This window comes from Mesocricetus auratus, unplaced genomic scaffold (assembly GCF_017639785.1).
Source record: "Mesocricetus auratus isolate SY011 unplaced genomic scaffold, BCM_Maur_2.0 Super-Scaffold_100023, whole genome shotgun sequence".
Taxonomy (NCBI): Eukaryota; Metazoa; Chordata; class Mammalia; order Rodentia; family Cricetidae; genus Mesocricetus; species Mesocricetus auratus.
The window spans coordinates 1,581,546-1,604,741 of NW_024429204.1; the positions used below are offsets into that span (position 1 = coordinate 1,581,546).

Below are 23,196 nucleotides of genomic sequence, written 5' to 3' on the forward strand. Positions count from 1 at the left end.
GCTCTAAAGACCAGCGGAATTAGCCCGGAAGACTCCCCTTGTGCTTCGGTTCTTCAAAAATGTCACGGAGGGTGAAAACTAGACATTAGTCCGTCCCCTTGCAGAGAACTCTGGGCTGTGGGGCTGCGCTGTCCTAAGGAGGGTGGAACTCGGGCTGGGTCAGGAGGCTGTGCAAGGACACCCAAGCCCAGACATGGTTGTCTTCATTTCTCAGGCTGGTGAGATGAAGCACCATGCTTCGTGGTGGCCAGGGACCCACTTCTGCGTGTGCAATCACCCAGTGCGTTAAGAGCACACACAGGAAGCCAGGCCCTTTGTGTGTGTGTGTGTGTGTGTGTGTGTGTGTGTGTGTGTGTTTGTGACTTTTAAAAGTAGCTGCACGGATATGAGGGCAAACCAAGAGGCAGGCTGTCTGTTTTCCACGAAAAACTGAGGTCTGTGGGTGAAGGCATGGCGGAAAGTACAAGGAGCAGACAGCTACGCACCCTTTCCTTATAGACAGACGGTTCAGAAGTACTCACCGGTGGGAGAAGAATTGAAAGCTTACTATTTAGGAGTAAATAAGAGGCCGCAAATACATTCACAAGGCAGAGCAGCGGACAAGCATAAAGAAAAGTCCAACTTCACTACAGAAAGGCCAGACCACGGGGCTCGCGGCTGACCCAGAAGCAGTGGATTTGCTACCTTCCCACATCGTGACCGCTGCTGGGAATCGATGGGGTCTTTGTATGGAGTGACCTCACAGTCATCTCGTGAACACTGAACTGTTCGCGTTCTTTGACCTGTATCTGGAAATCTGCCTTAATAAAAAAATAAAAAAAAAGAAAGAAAGAAAACTGGAAAGAGTCTAAACCTGTCATTCCAAAATCACTTTCCCATAGTAGAAAACCAGAACCGTCTAAGGACTCATCAGTAACGGACAGAAAAATCACTGGAAATTATGATGGAAAATTATAATAAGAAAGAATATTCATATTGTCATATTTTAAAGAATAGAAAATTGTTCCTTATACGATTATGATATCAAATACATAGATAATAATGGTGATTGTTTTTTGGCAGAGATTCATTTTCAATGTTTTTAAAATTATGCATATGTATGTATGTGTGTGCGCATGTGTGTGTGCGTGGTGTGTGCACACGGGTGCAGGTGCCCTTGGACACCAGAGGGATTGGGTCACCGTGGAGTTAGAGTTACAGGTGAATGGTAGTGACCTGCCCAGTGTGGGTTCTGGGGACTGAACTTGGGTCCTCTGCAAGAGCAGCCTGTGGTCTTAACCAGAACCTTCTCTCCATCCCAGTGGTAACTATGCTATGGAGAATTCTACAGGAAATAATTACTCCCAGGAGACAGGCATTGCTATACTTTATACATGAAGACTCACAGAATGCAAGGCATTAGCTCATTACATAGTCACACAGAGAGTGCAGACTCAGGCAGAGAGTCACAATAGTCACAGTGTCTGTTTTAAAATAGTGAAAGGTCTACCACAGGCACATTCCCATTAGCTAAAAGGATTCTTTTGCAGAGTGTAGTGATCACAATTAATAATAGGCACTCGTGTTTTTAAACGGTTAGATAGATTTTAAATGTTCTTAACAAAATATACTGGTGAACTGACAGGTATGTTAACTATTTGACTTGATCTTTCTACAAAACATCACCTTGTAGTTTATAAAAATACACAATTATTGCTCATTAATAAAAATGTAATTTAATTATTAAAATTTGACTTTAAAAAAGAGAAAATAAGCCAAAAATATAAACTGTTTTTTATAGGAGCTATGGTGGGGCCAAAGCCTTGTTCAAGGGTGTATTATTCATAGGGGGGAAAAGATACAAAACCTTCTAATGATGAAAACAGCACATCCAACGGTAGTTTATGTGTTTGCTTAGCCTTGAAATTCCAATCAATGCTCTTTGGTCAGGTGACAATTACAATGTAAGATTCGTCTGGGAGTCCTAGTTTTTTTTTTCCCCCTTCTGACCATCATGAATCACTCAGGCCAGCAATCAGAATGGAGATTCATTCTGCCCAAGGTTGACATGAGATAGCCAAGACAGACAGCCAGAAAGACAGACAGACAGACAGACACACACACACAGTGAGAGGGAGGGAGGGACATTCTGATTTATAGTTCTAATAAAAACAGATAAGGGCCAACCACATATTTGGTGGCTTCAGAAGTAGGTGTGCACGCAGAGGCGGGCTTCCCTGTTCTTCCTGATTTATGCAGGAATCAACCCCTATGTTAGCCTGTGTTCTCTATCCTGAAATCAATCACTCGGTGTTGGAGACCTGGCTCAGCACAAGACTGGCAGTTATTATGGAAGAGTTATTTAGTGTAACGTGGTGAAGAGTTGTGTTCTAATATATTCATAAAAAGTCGGGGGGGGTGGAGGGAGGAAGAGAGACAGAGAGTGGCAGGTCGCACAAAGTTTGATTTGGGTCGATTTCTGTGATTAAGCACAAACCTTCATTAACAGTCAATCTCAAAGGCAGAGTCAGATCATTGTGTGTGTCTGTGTGTTTTTTTAAATAACAGGTAAATGACGTGTAGATATTTTATAATAGATGAATGAGGTGTAGATGGAAGGATTTTTTTCTGTTTGTTCTGGTTCCACTGGACTGGTTTCTCTCCGCCCTCTGCCACAGCTGCTTATGGAATAACCAATCTGAGGCTTTCTGTTAGCCACAGTTGTTTGGTCAGTGGCTTAGGCTTCTTACTGGCTGGCTCTGTCTTATAAATGAACTCATTTCTACTAATCTGCGTATCACCACACGGTAGCAGCTTACCCAAGATGCCTTGGCATCTTGCTTCCCTGGTGTCTCCTGAGTCTGTCTTCCTTCTCCCTGACTCTTTGTTTGGATTTCCCACTAGCTAAATTCTGCCTGTCCATTGGCCTAAACAGCTTCATTCATCAACCAATAAAAGCAACACACATTTACAGCACACAGAAGGACATCCCCCACCATCTCCCCTTTCCTGTCTAAGTAAAAAGGAAGGTTTTAACTTTAACACAGTAAGATTACATATAACAAAACAGTTATCAAGCAAGAGTTACAGTTACAATATTTAGTCCATTTACATTTGGCAAAATTTAAAGAAAATAACTCTATCACTTATCCTAATCTTTGTGAGCCTAAAGTTGTATATCTAATTTATCTTTCATCATAACTAAAGAAAGCTATAACTATAGCTATCTGTCTTCAACTCCATCAATGATCCACTGTTTGAGTCAAATAAAACAAAGCACTGGTCAGCTCTCACAACAGGCACCAATGTAGGAAATACCGGTGTGTAACCACTGACCTAGTCTGCAGTGAGACTTTTGTCAGTTTTCATTTCCAGGACATTTTGACTTATTGTTTTAACTTCTATGTTCTCAGGGAACATTGTATGTTGATGATATGGGAAGCAGAAGGCAAAAAACAATTTTAAAAAATACCTTTGTTAAAGATATCACAGACTCTGCACGGAAAAGAACACATTTACATAATAATGCTACAAACGGAACCTAAGTCTGGCTCGTGGTTTCTGACCACTATATGGTGGCTTTATTGCATTGCTGGAAAGCAAACCACCAAACACTGCTCTGTCAGCCACAATCAGGCCTCATTTTGTGGACACGACGAGCATGTTCACAGGCTCTGTCAGCTCGAGCCATGCCGAGGCACGCTCTGTAATTACCATTCACCGCTAGTGGTAGAATTTTTAGTTGGGGTGGTGGTGGGGAGCATGTCAATTGCCAGATACGAGGCTTTTGTTTTCTTATGCAGAAAAAAGTTGTCCCACAATCTATGCTGGCAGGGATGGAAGTGTCAGGAAATCCGTTTTGATGAAAAGCGTTATTTCTTTTTATGTATTGAGGATAACAAGGATATAACAATTTCACAGATGGCGATCTGCATAACTCTAGATGAGGGAATTTACCTGCATTAGGAATAGTAATCCTTTCTTTTCTACATATTTTTTTTCTTGGCGTGCATTAGACCTGAAAAGACTCCAAAAATAAAAATAAAACAAAATGGTAAAAATACCACCACTGACAACGTTAATTCCGTATTACAAATTTAATAGCCTGTTACTTCCTCATCAGCAATTTGTCTAGGAATAGTTTGTGGCATATTCAAAGAAAAAATAAAAGATGGGTGAAAAAGATGTTTCATATGAAGCTTTAGATTCAGCAATGTTTTCTGCTTGGGAGTATGTGCGCAGACACAAAATTAAAACATCAGAACTTTATAGTCCACGTGGTTTATATCAGCTGGGTTTTGGACAAATGTACTGAAGAAAAAATAAAAGCCAGGTGGAAAAGAGGCATTTTTCTGTATATTTCAAGCGCTAAAACCAATATCCAAGTGAAATGTTGTCATGGTATCCTTGAGGGTTTAGGGCTGCAAAGAGTTGATCATGTTGGCTCTAAGCTTGCTGCTCCGAAGGACAGAGACCCCGTGACATCAAGGTTCATATAACACTACATGTCACTTGCTCATTGGCCCGCTTGTGTTTCCTCCCATTTGTTTTTAATGAAAACCATGGAGACTAAAGTTTCTGCTTGACATGACTTCTCTGGAATTTCAAGACCCTGGTAGGGCTTACAGTCCGTCCTCTGACCGCCCTCTCTAATGGACTGCAGACAGGTCCCTTAGGGTTTCTCAACGGCACCAGGGAAACACATGGAACAATGGAGATCCCACACAGGTCAAGGGCTCCCACGTGTTACCACAGAGGGAAAACAGGCACAGGCCTGCCTCTCGTCATCTTCTTGGTGGTATTAGCTCCCAGCCTTAATCCAAGCTGGTCCGGCAACAGGGTTACTGGTTTTAATTTCTGAGGAAGTTATTCAGGGGCCAGCGAGAGCTTGCTGCTACTAACTGCTTCGTTCAGTACTGAATTCCAAGTATTCGGCTTTATGTAATTACTTCTGAATTCCACCCATCTCTTCCTTCTATTCAACCTTAGCCAGGACCGAGAATGCTTGGAAAGCCTGTGTGCCTCACACAGCACACACATGGTGGGTACTCATTCAGCATTTATTTTTTACCTTTACCTGTGTATCGTCCAAAGCGCAGCCAATGAAAAAGGCTCCCTCCTAGACCTGACATCGGTGTGCTCTTAAGCACGGAACTGGAAAGCAGCGTCGGTACTTCCCACCCACCCACTCCCTCTCGGCAGCCTGGGATCAGTCTCTTCCAAACTGTCCTGCTCACCAAGCTAGAATAAGGTGACTTTATACTGAGTGAGGCTCCCCGTGAATCCCTCCAGTTCCATATAACCTCTGTTTCTGGGTTGTAGGTAACTTCCTTATTTTTTAACTATCTCCAAATGCTTACATATAGCATAGAACTTAGTTATGGAGGTATAAACTAGACAACGATTAAGTGTGAGGCCATGCTTGGTAGGTGCACAAATGGTCTTATTCCTCCCTTCTGGGATAGGCTTAGGAACGCCCTAGCATTCACAGGAGTGAATATTCTTGAGCCTGCCTTTCTTCCTCCCTTCCTTCCTTCCTTCCTTCCTTCCTTCCTTCCTTCCTTCCTTCCTTCCTTCCTAACTTCCTTCCTTCCTTCCTTCCCCCCCCCTCTCTCTCTCTTTCATTTTTCAAGACAGGGTTTCTCTGGCTGTCCTGAAACTCACAGCCTGTAGACCAGGCTGGCCTTGAACGCACAGGAATCCACCTGCCTCTGACTCCGGAGTTCTGGGATTAAAGGTGTGCTTGCGTGCGGTGAACTGATTAATCATTGTACAACATTAGAAGCTGGAATCTTCCGGTGGAGAAATGGCAGTTAAGACTACACAGTGTTCTTGCAGAGGACCCGAGTTCTGTTCCTAGAACTCACGTGGGTGTGTTCATGTGTGTGCCTGTGTGTGTGGGGCTGTGGGTGGGTGGGTGTGTCTTCACTATTACCAGCTTCAAGGGGTCTGATGTCTCTGGCCTCTGCAGGCACTTGCACGAAGATGCACGAATCCACACCCTTCCCCCTTATAAATTAAGATAAATCTTACAATAAAAAAACAGGGATTGAATTAAAAAAAAAACACTTAGGCCCTTTTCATCACTATTCAAGTCCAGACCACAATTCTGCAGACTGTGCTGTGTGAGTTCCTGTGTCAGGCTCTCTCTGACGCTGCCGCAGTGAGACACACCGTGCCCAGCCCCCAGGGTCTCAGGTGGATGTGTGAAGCAGACACCTGGGTCGTTGTGAGTTTGTGGGACACTGCTGAAGGGCAAGTGTATTCCACGGCTCACCACTGTGCAGTTGTGTAAGTCGCTCACTGCACAAAAGACCCCAAAAATATTTCTCGGGATGGTTGCCGAAAATTCGCAGGCGGATGGCAATAAAATCCCGTATGGTAGGGCCATCTTTTTATAATTCACAAAACTCCACCACGCGAGTGAGAAGGGGAGGTCCGTGCAGAACGTGGAGAGAACAGAGAATCAGATTGCTTAACTCAATCTAGAAGACAGGAAAGGCAGGCTGAAGAAGAAAAGCTACCTAGATAAACAGGATTGGCAGGTCAAAAATCATTTCAACGCCACAGTACATAATTTCTTTCTCTCTCTCCTTTTCCTTCCCTCCTGTGTTCCTTCCCTCCCTCCCTCCCTCCCTTCCTCCCTCCCTCCCTCCCTCCCTCCCTCCCTCCCTCCCTCCTTCCCTCCGGTTTCTGCCCCCTTACCTTCCTTCCTACGTGGGGCTCAGGGTATTGAACTCATGTCCCAACTGAGCTACTGCACCAGCTACTACCCAGCACGTCTTTCTAATGGATTTCTGGTACAATAATAAATAGCTTCTAAAAAATATATACACAATCAAGTCATAGTTGGAGATAAAAATTAGCCCATTACCTCTGATGTGTACTGCCCATATACTACCCTGTGTGGGGCCGTCCAATGAAGATCATTGGCCTACCAGAGGCCACACCCCTAATGAAAACTGATTCTTTCTGCCATCAGCTATCAATAGTGCCTCAGGTGGGGGTGGGAGCTATGGGCCCCCCTCCCTCCCTGCCACAGATGTGTGAGTCCATGACAGGAACATGGGGACATGCCAGTTGACACTGGCTTACTCTAGTTCTCTCTCACAGTTGGCTCTTAAAAATCTTTCTGCTCTCTCTTCCAAGATGGTCCCTGAGCCCTGGCAAGGCATGTCTTCTCAGAAAGAAAGCATCCTCATGTGTTAGCCACGGCTAGCCTGGTTCTTACTACGTTGGCCAGGCTGGCCTTGAGCTAGTGGCTGTCCTCCTGCCTCAGCCTCCTGAGTGCTGTATTACAGGTCTGCACTACCATACAGGGCCTTGTACCTGTTTTATAAACCGTGCTTGGCCTTGGCCTCTTATTTGGAAATTCTGGGATTTTACAACACGCTCCTAAGGAAAATGTGGAGGAGTTAGAGAGTAGTTGCTGCTTCATGGATGGATAATTTCTGCTTTCTGCTTCCTGCAAATTAACCACTGCTTGGATAAGAACAATGCAAGGCATTCCCAAATTGGCTCATCCATTTTAGAGCAAGGAACAAGCTCCATTATAAAGAATGCTGTACGTTGTTTCTGCGGAACGATAATTATACGCACGCCGACAGACAATAGCATGTCAAACAGCCTTCTTACGTGCCTGAGCTGGCTTGGGTCTTCACATTCGACGCTGAAATAGCAACTATTCTTACCGCCATTTCACAGATTAGTGATCTGAGGCATAAAAATGGTTTAAGCTACATGCATGAGGATGTAGAACTGGGCAGAGCTGGATAGGGGCAGGAGTGACAGCCAACCAGGCAGCGTGTCTCCAGAGCTGTCCTGCTGGCTGGTTTACTGGAGCACTAGTCAGACTAGGATCTGTAAAATTAGAAGTCCATGAGCCTCCTAAGAGAAACGAAGAACGGATCAACACCTAGAGTTAACTGCACTGCAGCTCGACCACCATTTTTGGTCAGAATGGGCTTTAGGAACTTGTCGATTGAGCCTGAACGTGACACTGCTAATCTCTCCTGCCTAGCATGGGGAGAACTCTTCAGGCCGGGTAGTTAGAAGGCTTGGGGTGTCCCTGCGCGTCACCTGAAGGGTTTTCTGCAGAAACGACTGTATCTAAGGGTTCTCCGTGTAAAAGTGACCGTGGCCGCTGGGTCCTGGAGACGTGTTTATGTTCTTCCTCTGAAGACACACAGTGGCTCAAACCCCAAACTGCAGATACCTCTGTGATTATGGAGTTCTTTCTAAAACTTTCTATTGCCTAAGTAATAGTAGTAGTATATTAAGGCCTAGAGGAGTCAGTTCTTGCCCTCCAGGGATGTGATTCCAAATGCACAATCATGCCAAACACCACACACACACACACACAGACACACACACACACACCACTTAAAAGCAAAAGACATAAGAAAAATCATAAACCCTGCAATACCCATGCAAAATTATAGCATGCATTATTTTTTTTTCAAATTCAAAGGGAAGTTTCATTTCCTTCTTAAAGTTGCCAACGAGAAAAGGTGAGAAAATATCAACAGGGCCTTCTTGGCTGCCTGCAGACCCGGTCATCTGTTTTGAGAACTGTTTCCTCTTTCCATGGCCCTTTGGCTGTTATTCAGCGGGAAAATCTTGCTTCCCTGTCAGCCTCCACCATCCACACACTCCACCTGCCGCTCTAGAGAGCCAGGGGAGTTTATGAGTTATTGTTTGTGAGCCAATAGTGTCCTGTATAAAGGCTGAAGGGGAGGAAATGGTTGTTGTACCTGAGGCTATAAACACATTCCTTTGGATAGCTTTTTTTTTAAAGTGTGACTTTTTACTGATTCTTTGGGAATTTCACATCCTATACCGCAATCCCCCCATATCCTAGTCCCTCCATATCTACCTTCACTCTTACAGCAACCCTCCCCCCAAGAAAAAAAGAAAACAAACAAAAAACCACTTCACGCCTCTGCTTTTCCCTACCCCTCTGTCACCCATCTGTTTGTAATAGTGTCCTTGGGAGCTGCTGTGTGTCACACAGTAGGCCCCTTCATCCAAACAGCTTCATTTGCAAACGTTCGTTGTGCAATGGGTTGTTGGTCTGACTCAAGGCCTCTGGCTGGTACATCATCAATACTGAACCCTCACGGAAACTCCTCTCAGATCCTGCTGCTGCCCTGAGTCATGGAGATCCATCCTGTGGCTAGGGTTCCACAGGACCAGTCACTTCATGTGCTCTTTTTTTGTTTTGTTTTGCTTTTTTGAGACAGGGTTTCTCTGTGGCTTTGGAGGCTGTCCTGGAACTCGCTCTGTAGACCAGGCTGGCCTCAAACTCACAGAGACCCGCCTGCCTCTGCCTCTGGGCTTAAAGGCGTGCGCCACCCCTTCATGTGCTCTTAGTACGTCAAGGATGGGGTGCACGTTGGGGTGGGCCAGTTCAAAGTCCTGGACGTGGGACCCTGGGTGATTTAGCAGAGTTGGTCAGCTCAGGCCTCCAAATGAGGGGCGGAGCCAGCTCTCCTGTGCCCAGAGCAATAGGGCTCACAGTGAGGGGTGGGGCTAGCTCTCCTTTTTGCAGGGCCAACTCTCCCATGACGGGGCTCGACTGACTCTTCAGTGCTTAAACCACTGGGCCAGCTTTCATGTGTGGAGCAGGCCCTAGGAGTAGGGCCACTGAGGAGGAGGAGCAGGGCCAGCTCAGCACTGACCTTCTGACTTGAACACACGTGGTCCCCAGGGGTACCAGGCTGTAGGAGGACTATGAACCCAGGCAGCAGCAGCCTAGGACTGGACATCACTATAGCTCTGGGTGGCAGTGTCAGCCACTCAGGTCAGCATGGCCGCAGTGGGAGCCTGACCCTAGGACACCAACACAGCCTTAGGTGGCGGCCCAGACCCTGGGTATCCGCACAGCCTTCCGTGGTAACAGGAGCCATGGACATCGACAGGGACCCTGGCTATGGGCGGATCACGGACCCAGACATGGCCCTTGGGAGACGTCTGGGCCAGGACATCACCATGGCTCCGGGTGGCAGTGTGGCAGGCCACCACCATCAGCCTGTCCCCATCCCCTTCTCTTCATTTCTCCCTCTTCCCAAAGTGCAGGGGCAGTCGTGCTTCTTTCTCTCCCTTGTCTCCGCCAAATACTTGCTCGGCACAATGACACCAGCAAGGCGCCTTGTGCGCCTGTGCGCGTGCTTCTGCCTGCCAGGGCCCAGCTGCGCCAGGAGGGCGTTGGGAGGAGTCTCCGGATAGTTTTAGATGGTCAGAAAGGAGGCAGCTAAATCGTTCCCCAGGAGGAACATTAACTGAGGCCGAAAGCACGCAAAGAACGATGGTTTACGTCACCGTGAAAAGCTCCTACCACCAGGCAGAGGGATGGACCAAGGTAGAGCGGGGGACTTGGGAAGGGGGACACAGTTCTCAAGGGTGGCAGGGTGGAAAACGGAAGTTCCTGGTTACTAGTGAGAGCCTCGAGCAAGCGTAATGACAAGCAGATTCACTGGACGGCTTCATTGACGGTCACCTCCGGCAATGGGAATCCTCATCTTAGCTACTCTATACTATTGTTTTTCTAAGAGCTAGGAGAACGCGAGGTAAACAGAGTCAGCGCAATTTGGTGCGCGCGGCCCTCCTCTGGGTGGCCACTGGTGCTGCCCACACACCCCTTCCTCAGAGCAAAGGTGGAGAAATGCGTAACCCGAAGAGAACAGAAAACCAGAAAGGCCCTCTGTCTCATGTCGACAGCCCAATGAAAAAATCCTAGCTGTTGTGTCTCATATATTGAGAAGAAAAACATCTAGAATACCTGTGGATTTATCACATGTAACAAAATAGAACACATACCCTACTTACTTCATTGGGATGTTAAAAATGGTGATTGACTCTATAAATTTTGTATCAGTATGTGGATTTTGTGGTATGTGTATGTAGTTAATGTTGCATGCGTGTGTGTAAACGTGTGTGGGTGCTACCCTGTGTGTACACGTGGAGAGGCCTGAGGTGTCTTCCTCTATTGCTGTCCACCCTATTCTCTTCAAACGAAGTCCCTCGCTAGACCTGGAGCTCATGGTTTCTGCTAGACTGCCCAGCCAGTGAGTCCCTGGGATTCACCTCTCTCTGTCCCAACTGCTGTTTTGAGTTTACAGGCAAGAGCTACTCCGCCTGGCTTTCCCACGGGTTCTGGGGATCCAAATGCAGTTTCTCAAACTTGTGAGGCAGGCATTCTGCCCATGAGGCCGTCTCCCCAGGCCTCAATATGTAGCTTCAACCATTTCCAGAAAGCGAAATAGGTATTCCTTATAAAATATCTATTATAATGATCTTAAAAACTTGAAAAGCTAGGGAAAGGAGAGGCTTTGAAATAAAAGGGAATTCTCTCCGTATATACATTCTTTCATTTTAAGCTGCAAGTCCTCGAGAGTGCCACGCCATATTTTGGAGAAATGTGAAACTCGGGCCATGTGGTCACACGATGTGCTCGGTGCCGTCATTCACAACAACTACCAGGTTGTTTCTATTTCAATGAAGGTCCTAAATTCACAGAGATTTAGAAATATGCGGTTTCCATAGCAGCAGATAAAGAAAAAAAAACTCAAAAGATTTTTTTAAAATTAGTTTTTAACAAGGCTTGTAGAATTTATCCTCCTTGTTAGCAGGGATTTTTGCTCCTTAAAAAAAACAAAACCTCACTTTATTCTTCTCTAAATGTACTTAGTCATATGGACTTTGGAAGTGGATAATTGTGACATTCCTACAAAACTGTACATTCTCATGATAATGCAGAATAATTCATATTTAATTTTTAATGCCAAAGACAGTACAAACTGTGATTCAGGATCAGACAACAGTTTTACAGCTACATGTGTTGTCAGTTCAACATAAAAATAACTGCATATGAGTATTTTTAGATAATAGATCAGTGATCAAAAAAAACACAGCTTAGCACTTAGAGTGACTTTTAACTTAATAAGACTCAGATGTTGAGAATATGGCCTTGAAGTGTCAACGGGACAGCCACAGAACGCATGTTTCCATGTGGCCGGTGTGGAGGCACAGGAGAGGGCAGATGAGAGCTGTGATCCTCTGTTAACAGAGTAAGACGCTCTTCTGTTGAGGGGGGGTGCGTCCTTCTGTATATATGCTTCTCTTATTGGTTGATGAGTAAAACGCTGATTGGCCAGGTAGGAAACATAGGCGGGGCTACCAGACAAGGGGAAAGCTGGGGAAGAGGAAGGCAGAGAGAGGCAGCCTAGAGACGCCATGCTGCCCAAGGAGTAACATCCTGGGTTACTGGTAAACCACAGCCTCGTGGCATAGACTAATAAAGATGGGTTAATAAGTAAGGCAGAGCTAGCCAATAAGAAGCCCTAGCCATCGGCCAAACAATTTCATCATTAATACAGCGTGTGTATGTTTATTTGGGGCAAAGCGTCTGTGGGACCAAGCGGGACAGAGACCTCCATCTCCATTCTGTGTTACACCTTTTACTGATTACTCTAATTTACGAACGTCTTAATCGCCGAAATAGGGGTAGATGGCCCACCTGTAACCGACATACATCCCAACGGAGCGATCAAAGTGATGGGGGCGACTCCGTAGGCTGCGAAATTGCCCGTCTCCCCTACGGCCATCAGCAGGGTTCCGCTCCACCAAAGCACGCTCTTAAAGTACGGCTTTGCGAGCTCTTTCTGGGCCGAGTGAAGATGAGAGTATTTCTGGAAGCAAATCAGGAAGTAAATAGAAAACATTTCCACCCGATTAAAACTTGCTGTCAAATTTTATATTATTTTTTTGGGGGGCAGGTTCTCACTGTGTATCCCTGGTTGGCCTGGCGCTCTCTGTGTAGACCAGGCAGGCCTCAAACTCAAGGCGATCCCTCTGCCTCTACCTCCTTCGTGCTAGGAATAAAGGCATGTGCAACCAAGTCTCACTTGCTTTGAAAGTTTACATGTCACTTTACACCAGAGCTTTCTAATCTGTTTGCAGACTATTACGGCTTTCTGTTTGTCCCAAATGTTTTTATAGCATTCTATAGTGTAGAGGGTCTTTTTTTAGTGTGTATAAGCCCACTGCTTTTCCCCTCCCCCCACAACTCTGTAAAATGTGTACCTTCATTACAATCTAAAGGTACTTATAAAGGTGAGGAGCTCTTCGGAACACTGCGCCAAAACAGTTTATTTTTAGACGTTAACAAGATAAAGGCAGTGAAGTATTAAAGGGAGTGTTTTTAGAAGGGATTCAGTTGTACCGGTTGAAGCATCTACCACAATCGATACAGCAGGGCAGAATGCAAGCTGCCACAGGGAATTGTGGCAGGCAGGCTCCTTTCACAGATGGTCTGAATACATCTTTGCGTTTAAATTAAAAGTGCAATGCACTACAGGCACATTTCTCAGTGGCGGCGAACTTCACCAGCCTGCCCAAGGCCCTGGGTTTCAGCCCAGCTCTGCAAAAAGGAAGCGAGCGTATGAATCCCGAGAAACTCATTACGTATGCTTTCCCTCGGTTTTATGATAACTGAGCATATTTCCTTCAAAGACGAGTAGACTGGCCCAGGCCATCTTAAACCATAATTAAGAGGTCTAGAAGGAAACAGGGAACATAAACAAACAAACAAACCACCTCAATTGTGAATTAGCGTGCCACAGGTTGCATGTAGAGGTCAGAACACAGTTTGGGAGGCTGGTTCACCCCTTCTACCATGTTGGTCCTAGGGGTTGAAGTCCGGCTATTGGGCTTAGAGGCAGATGATACCCACTGAGCCCATCTTCCTGCCCTGAAAGTTCTTTTTTGTTTTGTTTTGTTTTTCGAGACAGGGTTTCTCTGTATTGTTTTGGAGGCTATCGGTCCAGCCTGGCCTCGAACTCACAGAGATCCGCCTGCCTCTGCCTCCCAAGTTCTGGGATTAAAGGTGTGCGCCACCACTGCCCGGCTCTGAAAGCTCTTTTTTAATAAATGCTATCGGGTCTAATATGCCCCACGATGGTTCATGTATTAAAGGCCTGTGTGTCACTAGGATCCTATGTGAAGGAAGTTAAGTACCGGGGGTGTGTCCTTAATGGGGTTATTGTAACTTTTCCTATTGTCCCCTCCACCCCACCCTGCTTCCTGGTCACGGTAGGTGAATAGGCCTGCTGGCCACAGGCCAAGCACACCATGACTCGAGTCAAAACGAATCTTTTCCTTGACCAGTAGATTTTCCTCTGGTGCTTTGTCACAGTGATGGACCTCAGTAAAATAAGACATGATCTATTTCCGGATGTTTCTGGAATAGGTTCATTTCTTAGAAATTACTAACAATTATATTAGGCTATGGTCTAGTAAACTTTCATGCGCAGAATGATACAACGTCCAAGGAGATATTTTGATATCCAGACCTATTTTGATTCAGAAGTTTTAGAAACTAGTTTGGTTTGATTCTGTTTCAAAATGACTTACTAAATGATTTAAAATTTAGATTGAATTCATGGCTTGGTTTAAAATTTTAGATTTCATTCAGTTTTCTGTTTAGCAACAGCAGTTCTGTCAGGTTCCTAATTCAGTTGGAGTTCTTACTGTATACCCAACATTCTGCAAGACCGTTAGTCTACACAGAGGGCAAAATGTAACCTCTTCCTCTTCTTCTTCTTCTTCTTCTTCTTCTTCTTCTTCTTCTTCTTCTTCTTCTTCTTCTTCTTCTTCTTCTTCTTCTTCTTCTTCTTCATCTCCTCCTCCTCCTCGTCCTCCTCCTCCTCTTCTCCCTCCTCCTCCTCTTCTCCCTCCTCCTCCTCCTCCTCTTCTCCCTCCTCCTCCTCCTTCTCCCCCCCTGCTCCTTCTTCTTCTGGATGCAAGAGCATAGCAGAGGCAGAAATGACTACCTGTGACAGGTACACTACATTCCCAGATCAAGCTGCAGTCATAGTAGAGCTTTTCTTACCTGGATATTTAGGGAAATACTGATGACCAGGTTTCCTAAAATAGACAGCAAAACTCCAAAAAGGTGAACCTGTAAAAGGAAATACTTTTTTTTAAATGGCTTTAGGGGTAATACTTGTAAGATATTTGGCGGTGGTGGGCGGCGGCGGTGGGGGTGGGGGATGTGGTATGCTGTTGTATTAACTGATTTACTCATCTGCCCAGTTTTGCTTCGCTTGTATTTTCCAAACCTACCCTGGGAATAATAGGTTATTAAAGTGAGAAGGTAAACAAATATTGGTTTTTGGAAATAACTCAAGTCAGGGCCAAGGAGATGATGGCTCACTGGGTAAGGGCACGCACCACACATCTCTACCGTATGGGTTTGATCCAGAGGATCCACAGAGAAAAGAGAGACCCGACTCCTAAAAGTTGATCCTCTGACTTCCACACACACACACACACACACACACACACACACACACACACACACACACAGGCTGCCCACGCACATGCACATGTATACACATCACATATACAACACACACACACACACAAGACAGTGAATAAAATTACACATAGTATTCTAAACAATCTACTACTCAAAGTTGAGGGACTAGTAAATACTTGAAAAGAATATAACAGTTTAGGTAAGAGCCGTAAAGGTTAAAAAAAGAAGTTCTTCCTGTTGCTCACATTAAAGTTTATCACAAATTAGATTACGAGTTGTTCGATGACTTTAAAAGATTCTTTGTGGGATGTTGAGATGGCTCCATGGGTACAGTAATCGGTGTGTAATGTGAGGACTTGAGTTCTGCCCCCAACACCCACATGGAAGTTAGGGTAGTAGTGCATGTCTGTAACCCCCCCCCCGACTGGGGGTTAAAGATGGGTGGATCCTGGAACTCACTGGCCAGCCAGTCCAGCCAGTCCAGGTAAACCCCAGGTTCAGTAAGAGACTCTCTCACAAAGAAATAAGGTGGAGGAGGGTCAGGGGGAGGGCTCCGTGAAGTTAAGTACTAACGATTCACATATGATGATGTGAGTTCATGTTCTGGAAACACACACACACACACACACACACACACACACACACACACACACACACACAGACATAAAACCCAGATGTGGAGGTTTGTGTTTGTACTTCCAGGACTCCTATCCTGAGATGAGAAGTGGAGACAGGAGAATTGATCAGAAGCTCATAGGCCAGCGAATCTAGAGTGAGCTACAAGGCAGAATCAACAAGATCTGAGACCCTGCTTCAGTATGGGTGAAGGCAAGAACCAACTCCCCAAAGTTACCCTCTGTCTTCTAAACATGCACAGAGGCACTTGTGCTCCTGCACACGCACACACACACAATGCCATTGAGAAGACACCTAAGGTCAACCTCTGGCCTCCATGTGCACATACACACATATACATGTGTATTTGCACACAAACATGTAAATGTGCACATGCTACATACACCCACACATACTCACACACACACACAATGCCATTCAGAAGACACCGAAGGTCAACCTCTGGCCTTCATGTGCACACACACACATATACATGTGTATTTGCACACAAACATGTAAGTGTGCATGCGCTACGTGGACACTAATACGCATGTGCGTGCACATGTGTGCACACACACACACACAGAATGTACTTGATACTCTCATCCAGGCACAAATGCATAAAATTTGTTAAATATAAACTAGCAATGGTACAGACAGAGAGCTTCTCTTATTCTACAGAATGTAATGTCCAGCTAGCTTCAAATTCCAAAGAGCTACTTGAATTTCAAGTGGACATCACAGGCACAAGACCTCCTTTACAGATGCAAAGTGTCTTTGAGGTTTTAGAGTTCTATTACCCAAGCCAAAGTAAAAAAAAATTGTTCTTAAAAAATGAAGCAGGGAAGTTGAAAACTCATTTTACAGTTGATATATAATACGGTCTCTAATCAGTTAAGATTTTGTTCCTAATAAAGGCACTTGGCAGTAATTTTGCTCACTATGGCTCACGGGGAATGCTTGTATCACAATACAATGTACTATTCCCATGCTTTTTTAAAACTTATAATCTAATGCATTTGGCAATAATTAGGAAAACAAAGAATCAAAAGAAAGCTGGCATTGAACGTATAATTATGAAAATCTTCCATAGCTATAAAAGTAAATTGCTGAAGAGAAATAGCCAACTCCAAAAATCCTTTAAATCACTTAATGAACCATTCAGAAGACATCGGGTTGGGAGTTTTAAAATTGGTGACCAGATTTGGCAAGAGTTTCTTGGATGTGACACCAAAGTCTTATACAATAAAATACAGAAAGTACACAAGTTGGACTTCATCAAGATAGAAACTTTTTGTTGTTGTTTTTTTGTGGTGCTGGTGACCTCCCTGTTTTTGTTCATCTGCTAGGCAAACACTGCTTCAAAGCTAGACGCCCAGCCCTCAAATCAAAACCTCCCGTTCCTCAGGTAAGTGTATCCACACACCGAAGAGGCAAACAACCAAAGTGGGGGGGGTGTATTTATAAATCCTTATCTAGGTAGGACTTGATACACAGGATGGTGCATTTAAAAACCCCTATAATCCAACAATGAGGCCATAAAACGCACGAGATTGGAGTAGGTTCTTCCAAAGACGACGACAAACCAAAACCACAAATGCTATACCACCACACACCAAGCAAGATGGCTACAAACGAAAATGGGGCAATAACTCAAAAGTGTTAACAAGGATGGGGTAAACGAGAACCTTTACATACTACCGGTAGCAAGGCAAAATGATACAACTACTTTGGAACACACTTTGACAACTTTTAAAAAGCATGGCTTTTCCATTTCTTACAGTAAGAGAAGTGTAGAAACATGCTTACTCAAAAAGCTTGTAGAAATGCCCACAGTATCATGATTCACAATCGCCAGAAGTGGAAATGACTCAGGTTTTGCTTACTGATGAGTGAGTGAACAAAGACGCGGCGTGATCATACAATGAGATATTGCGAAGCTTTATCATAAAAAGGCTCTACCGAAACGGTGTAAAGCGGGTGAATTTTTAAAAGTGTGTTCTACATGGGAAGAATCCAGTTTGAGTGACAATGGGAGGGGCTTTTTGTAAGGGGATAGTGTTGTAATTTAAAAAATGGCGCTGGCGAGAGAAAGACACTATTCCACAGAGCTCACTTGAAGGTTTTTTTTTTTAATTAGGGGAAAGGAGAAGGGGGAGGGGGAGGGAAGGGGGAGGGGAGGAGGAGACAGCCCTCTGGGGACAGGATCAGCAGAAGAGAAAAGAGAGGCAGAGGGGCAGGAGACAGAGACAGGCAGAGAAGCAGAGAGAGAAAGGAACAGACAGAGAGGAAGGGAGGAAGGGGAGGGGAAGACACACACACACACACACAGAGAGAGAGAGAGAAAGAGAGAGAGAGAGAGAGAGAGAGAGAGAGAGAGAGAGAGAGAGAGAGAGAGAGAGAGAGAGAGAGAGAAGGGAGGTGGGCAGGGTCCTTTTAAAAGGGAACACAGTGAATGTGCACAGGTGGTGCTCTTAGTGGCTGCAGCTGAGGGCGTGTCCTGTCAGAAGCCCAAGGGCAGACCAGTACAGATGCCTGATCACTGACAGACAGAATTTCCTGAAAGAGACTATATGATGGTTGTACAACTTGGCAAATATGCTAAAGCATCCGTGGATTGCCCATTTGATATTACCAAATTATATGGCATGTGAGCTAATAGTTCAATAAAAATTGTGTTATAATTTATGGGTACAAATTACACATTTTTGTTCAAAGAAATAAAACATTGCAGACACTGAAGACTTTTATTAAAATTTTAAATATTATTTTTTATCCAGTTATCTACTGGGGATGCACACGTGCAGACAAGTCATGCATGCAGAGGCCAGAATACAATCTGTGGGGTCCGTTCTCTTCCTCCACCATGTGGGACCCAGGGAATGAACTCGGGCCATTAGGTTTGGCAGCAGGCGCTCTTATCCACCAAGCCACTGGCCTGACATGAAGATGTTTCTTTCTGAAGGTGAAATCAATGCACTTCCTTCCTAGATTTAAGGTATATTTGCTTACTCAGTGTTTACCTTTTCATCTTCATTTGGAATTTTTAGCAGCCTTTCCTCTTCCTTCTCAAACAATAAGATATGCAGGTACAGCTATGTGTTTCCCTCCCGGTTTTAGCCTTCTGTATAGCTTTGTCCACTCACTGTCGTAATTCCATTCTATTTTTTTGTCTGATTATGAGGTTTACATGAGCCTTATACTTTTAATAACTGTGTTTAAATTTTTTTCAACTGAATGGGCTGTTACTTGATGGGGGAAGTCCATCTGTGTATATGTTTGTCCTACTGGTTGATAAATAAAGCACTGTTGGCCAATAGGGGAGCAAGATAGGTGGGACTAGGAGTCCAGGAGGATTCTGGGAAATGTAGTCAAGAGTGGAGAGTCGCCATGTGATCCTGGGAAGATAAGACACGTCAGGATAGTGTCCTTGGAAAGATAAGTCCTTATAGAAATATATATATATATATATTAGTAGTCATGCGTTAATACTCAGAGAACTAGCCAATGAGAAACCCTGGACATTGGCCGACAGTATTGTAACTAGTAGAGTCTCTGTCTTATTTGAGGTTTCCATGGCTCTGGGACCAGGGTGGTGGGAAGAATGCTCCTTAGAGTTATTTGTTGTGCTGTTACTAATTTCTGATTTATGGAGTTGTGGTCAGGAAATATGTTGTGCTGTGAACTGGTGTTTGCTTTATGATAGTTATTAGTCTATCGCTATCTATGGATACCCTATCTGCATCCATTAATCTTTCATTCAAGCCCTTACTATCAGTTGCCAAGGGATTAATATTAAAAATCTACCACTAATATGAATTTATATGTCTATCTATGGATCCCCTATCTATGTCCATTAATCTTGTCTTCAGTCCCTCACTACCAATTGCCAAGGGGTTAATAATAAAAATCTACCACCAACATGAATTGTCTTTTCCTTTAAAATCTGCTGAGTTTTGCTTTACATATGCCGAGGTTGCATTGTTAGATGTAGCTCAGGGTTCTTTCATCTTTCCACGTAATTGTCCTTCCTATCATGATGTACTGAACTTTTCCTCCCAGTCTATTTCATCCGACATTAATAGAGTACAGCTACTTTCTTCCGGTATTTTCGTCTCTGCCATTACTTCACTTTCAATACTTCTGCATACCGTTCCTTAAAGTTGTAAGTTGGCAGAATTGTTGGTATCTGTTGCGTAAAATACATTTTGCACGTGTACACAAATTGTAAAATCACCACATCTACTTAATTAACACACGAAACAAAACACACATGCATCTAGGTGGTGAGGAAAAGCCTGCATCCATTCTTTTACTATTTTTCAATGACAGACGATATGGCCAGCAATAGTTACCAAGTTACATAGTAGATCTCTGGAACTCATTCCTTTCATGTAACTGAAATTACATATCGGCTGGGTTTTTTTTTTCCTCTTTCCCCATTACTCTTTTGATTAGGAAGTTCCTAATTCTACTTCCCGCCTCCCTTTTTGAGACAAGGTCTCGTGTAAGCCAGGCTGGCCTTGAACTCACAATGCAGCTGATCATGACCCTGATTCTCTTCCCGCCACCTCCTGAGTGCTGGCAGCACAGTCGTGAACCACCACACTCAATTCACGTGATGGTGAGGATGGAAACCAAGGATCTGTACATGCTGGGCAAGCACTCCACTCAACACACTTACAGTCTTACCTCTACTCCTTTACTTCTTACAATACATTAAAAGTTCTTCTTGAAATAATTGTAGATTCACATAGTAGCTTGCAAAGAATTCTACAGGTGAGACCGAACACGCCCCCCATGCAACGTCTTATACAACCAGAATAAAATATCCAATGCCAATGAACTGGCCTTTTATCAGTTATGCATGCACTTACTTGTGGGTTCTGTAACCATCTCAAAGAAAACACTCATCCGTTTTTTTTTTCTGTTACTCTTTCACGGAGACACAAGCCTTTCTCTTGTCTGTGTTTCGCCCACGGCAACCACACAAATCCACTCTCCATTTTAATATTATCTCACAGGTGTTATACAAGCGGAATCGTGAAGTACGTACACTTTGAAGATGGCTTTTGTTCGCTGAGCATAGAGTCAAGTTTTGCCCAAGGACGTTTACATCAGTGGTCCACTCCTTCTAATTGTTGAGTAGAGTTCTATGGTATGTGCGCATCACGGTTGGACCATTCACTTGTTGAATGACGTTTGTATAGTTTCCAGCTTAGAGCTGTTATAAATAAAGCTGCTATGAATGTTCCTGTATAAATCCTTCATGAAAATAACTCTTAATTTTTCTGGGATAAATGCCCAAAAATGTAATTGCTGGGTTGTGTGGTGAGACCATTTTTAGCTTGGCCAGGAGCTGCCAGACTGCTTCCCAGAGTGGCAATGTCTGAATAATACAGTTTCTCCACAAAGTCATCATGTGTTCTTGCCACATATTCTAAAGTTCATCAACATCCTTGCCCTCCGTAGCATTATTTAAGCTTGCACTTATTTTAACGGCAATCTGTTCTCTGCTATCTTATGTGTTGCTGGCTACCATGATACGATATTGCCTAGTTCTGCTTGGCTTGTATCTCCTTCAATTAGCTGTTGCAATTACTTTTTAAGTAAAATTTACTTTTAGAAGTTCTAGGTTCACAAAGAAAATTGAGCAGAAGACACCAAGCTCTCTAAGTGCCCCTACTCCAGGAAAATGTATATCCCATCCCCCCCCAACTTCAACACCCTCCGCAAACCCAAATGGTACATCGGTTACATTTCATGAATCTAACACATTGTCATCCAAAGTCGCAGTTTGTTTTTGTTGCTGTTGTTGTTTTGTTGTTGTTGTTAACCTTCCATGAGTGTCAGCAAATGTGCAGTATGTGTCAGGTCATGGTAGCGTCTTTTTAAAGTCACCTTAAGAGGCCAGACACCACGGCCTGAAGAAATCAGTTCTCTCCCTGAGACATTAAGAGCTATTCTGTGCTGTGGATTTTATGCACATAATTTATGGCCTTAATCTGTACCCAGGTCTTCTGTTCTCCTTATCAGGTAGGTTATCTCAAGCCTAACTGCATGGTATAAAGCACCTGCCTGCTAGGATGAAGCTGGATGGGGACCTTGGCGGATTCCATGGCAGGCGAGTGTGACCGAGGTGGAGGGACAAACACTCCATGCAGACAGAGCTTAGTGAGAAGTTTTATTAGAAAGGGGAAGGAATGGGGGGAAGGAAAGAGAAAAGAGGTAAAGAGAGACAGAGGACAGAAGAGAAGAGGGAGACAGGGACAGTCCTGTCTGCCTTAGGGGAACAGCGGGGAAGAGAGCTGGGAAAGAGAGCATGAGTGGGCAGGGTCTATCTTTTAAAGGGTCCTTTGCACCTGGGTGCAGACTATGCAACCATGGAACTGGCTTGTTTCACTAACTTAAAAATCCCTCTGCGCTTGCTGGGTTTCAGTCTTGCTTTGGTCCCACCTATCCTTTCTATGCCCTATTCCTCTCTCTTGGAACAGAAATGCTTACTCAGTGCCGCTGTGTATGGCAATTATGTAATTTTTGCAGGGGCTCACAGTTCACAGATTGCCTTGAGTCTGAGCTTTTGAACAATGTTACAACTTTTAAGACCTGGGAAACTTTTAGAAGTGAGCTAAGTGCTCTTTGAATTATGGGATGAACTTTAGGGACCAGAAGTGGAATGTTATGGTTTAAAGTGCCGTGACTGGTGTTAAGTGAGTGAGAGATGGATTTGTGATGGTTAATTTTGATTTGACAACTAGATTACATTAAGACAAGCCTAAGGGAGCAGGGCAGTGGTGGCACATGCCTTTAATCCCAGCACTTGGAAGGCAGAGGCAGGTGGATCTATGTGAGTTCAAGGCCAATCTGGTTTACAAAGCCACACAGAGAAATCCTGTCTTGGAAAAAAAATGGCTCAGGGGTTAAAAGCACTCATTACTCTTCCAGAAGACCAGGTTTGATATCTAGCACCCTCATAGCAGCTCATAGCTATCTGCAACTTCCACTTACAGGGAATCCAAGAGGGCCTCTGTGGGCACCAGGCTTGCATGGACAAATATATATGCAAAACATCCATACCTATTAAGAAAGGAAGGGATAAATGAAGGCAGGCAGAGAAACAGACAAGACTGACCTAGTGAGACACACATCCGAGTGTCTGTGGGGATGTTTCCAGAAAGAATTAACTGAGGGGAAAAGACCTGTGTTGAATACGTACAGTGCCACCCCACGGGATGGGGACCTGAACTGAATAAAAAGAAAAAACACGGGAGAAGGCCAGAGGA

General features: G+C 44.4%; 1 protein-coding gene across 2 annotated transcripts in view; it reads right to left on the reverse strand.

The window, feature by feature from the left end:
- The window catches only part of Nipal2 (NIPA like domain containing 2), an 80,720-nt gene that overhangs the window by 41,551 nt on the left and 15,973 nt on the right, over positions 1 to 23,196 (reverse strand). For both annotated transcript variants that reach the window (XM_005072651.4, XM_040730383.1), the window contains exons 2-3: positions 14,870 to 14,938; positions 12,497 to 12,668 (exon numbers count right to left, since the gene is read on the reverse strand). In XM_005072651.4, the coding sequence (XP_005072708.1) occupies positions 12,497 to 12,668; positions 14,870 to 14,938 (241 nt within the window). The remainder of the gene's footprint in view (positions 1 to 12,496; positions 12,669 to 14,869; positions 14,939 to 23,196) is intronic.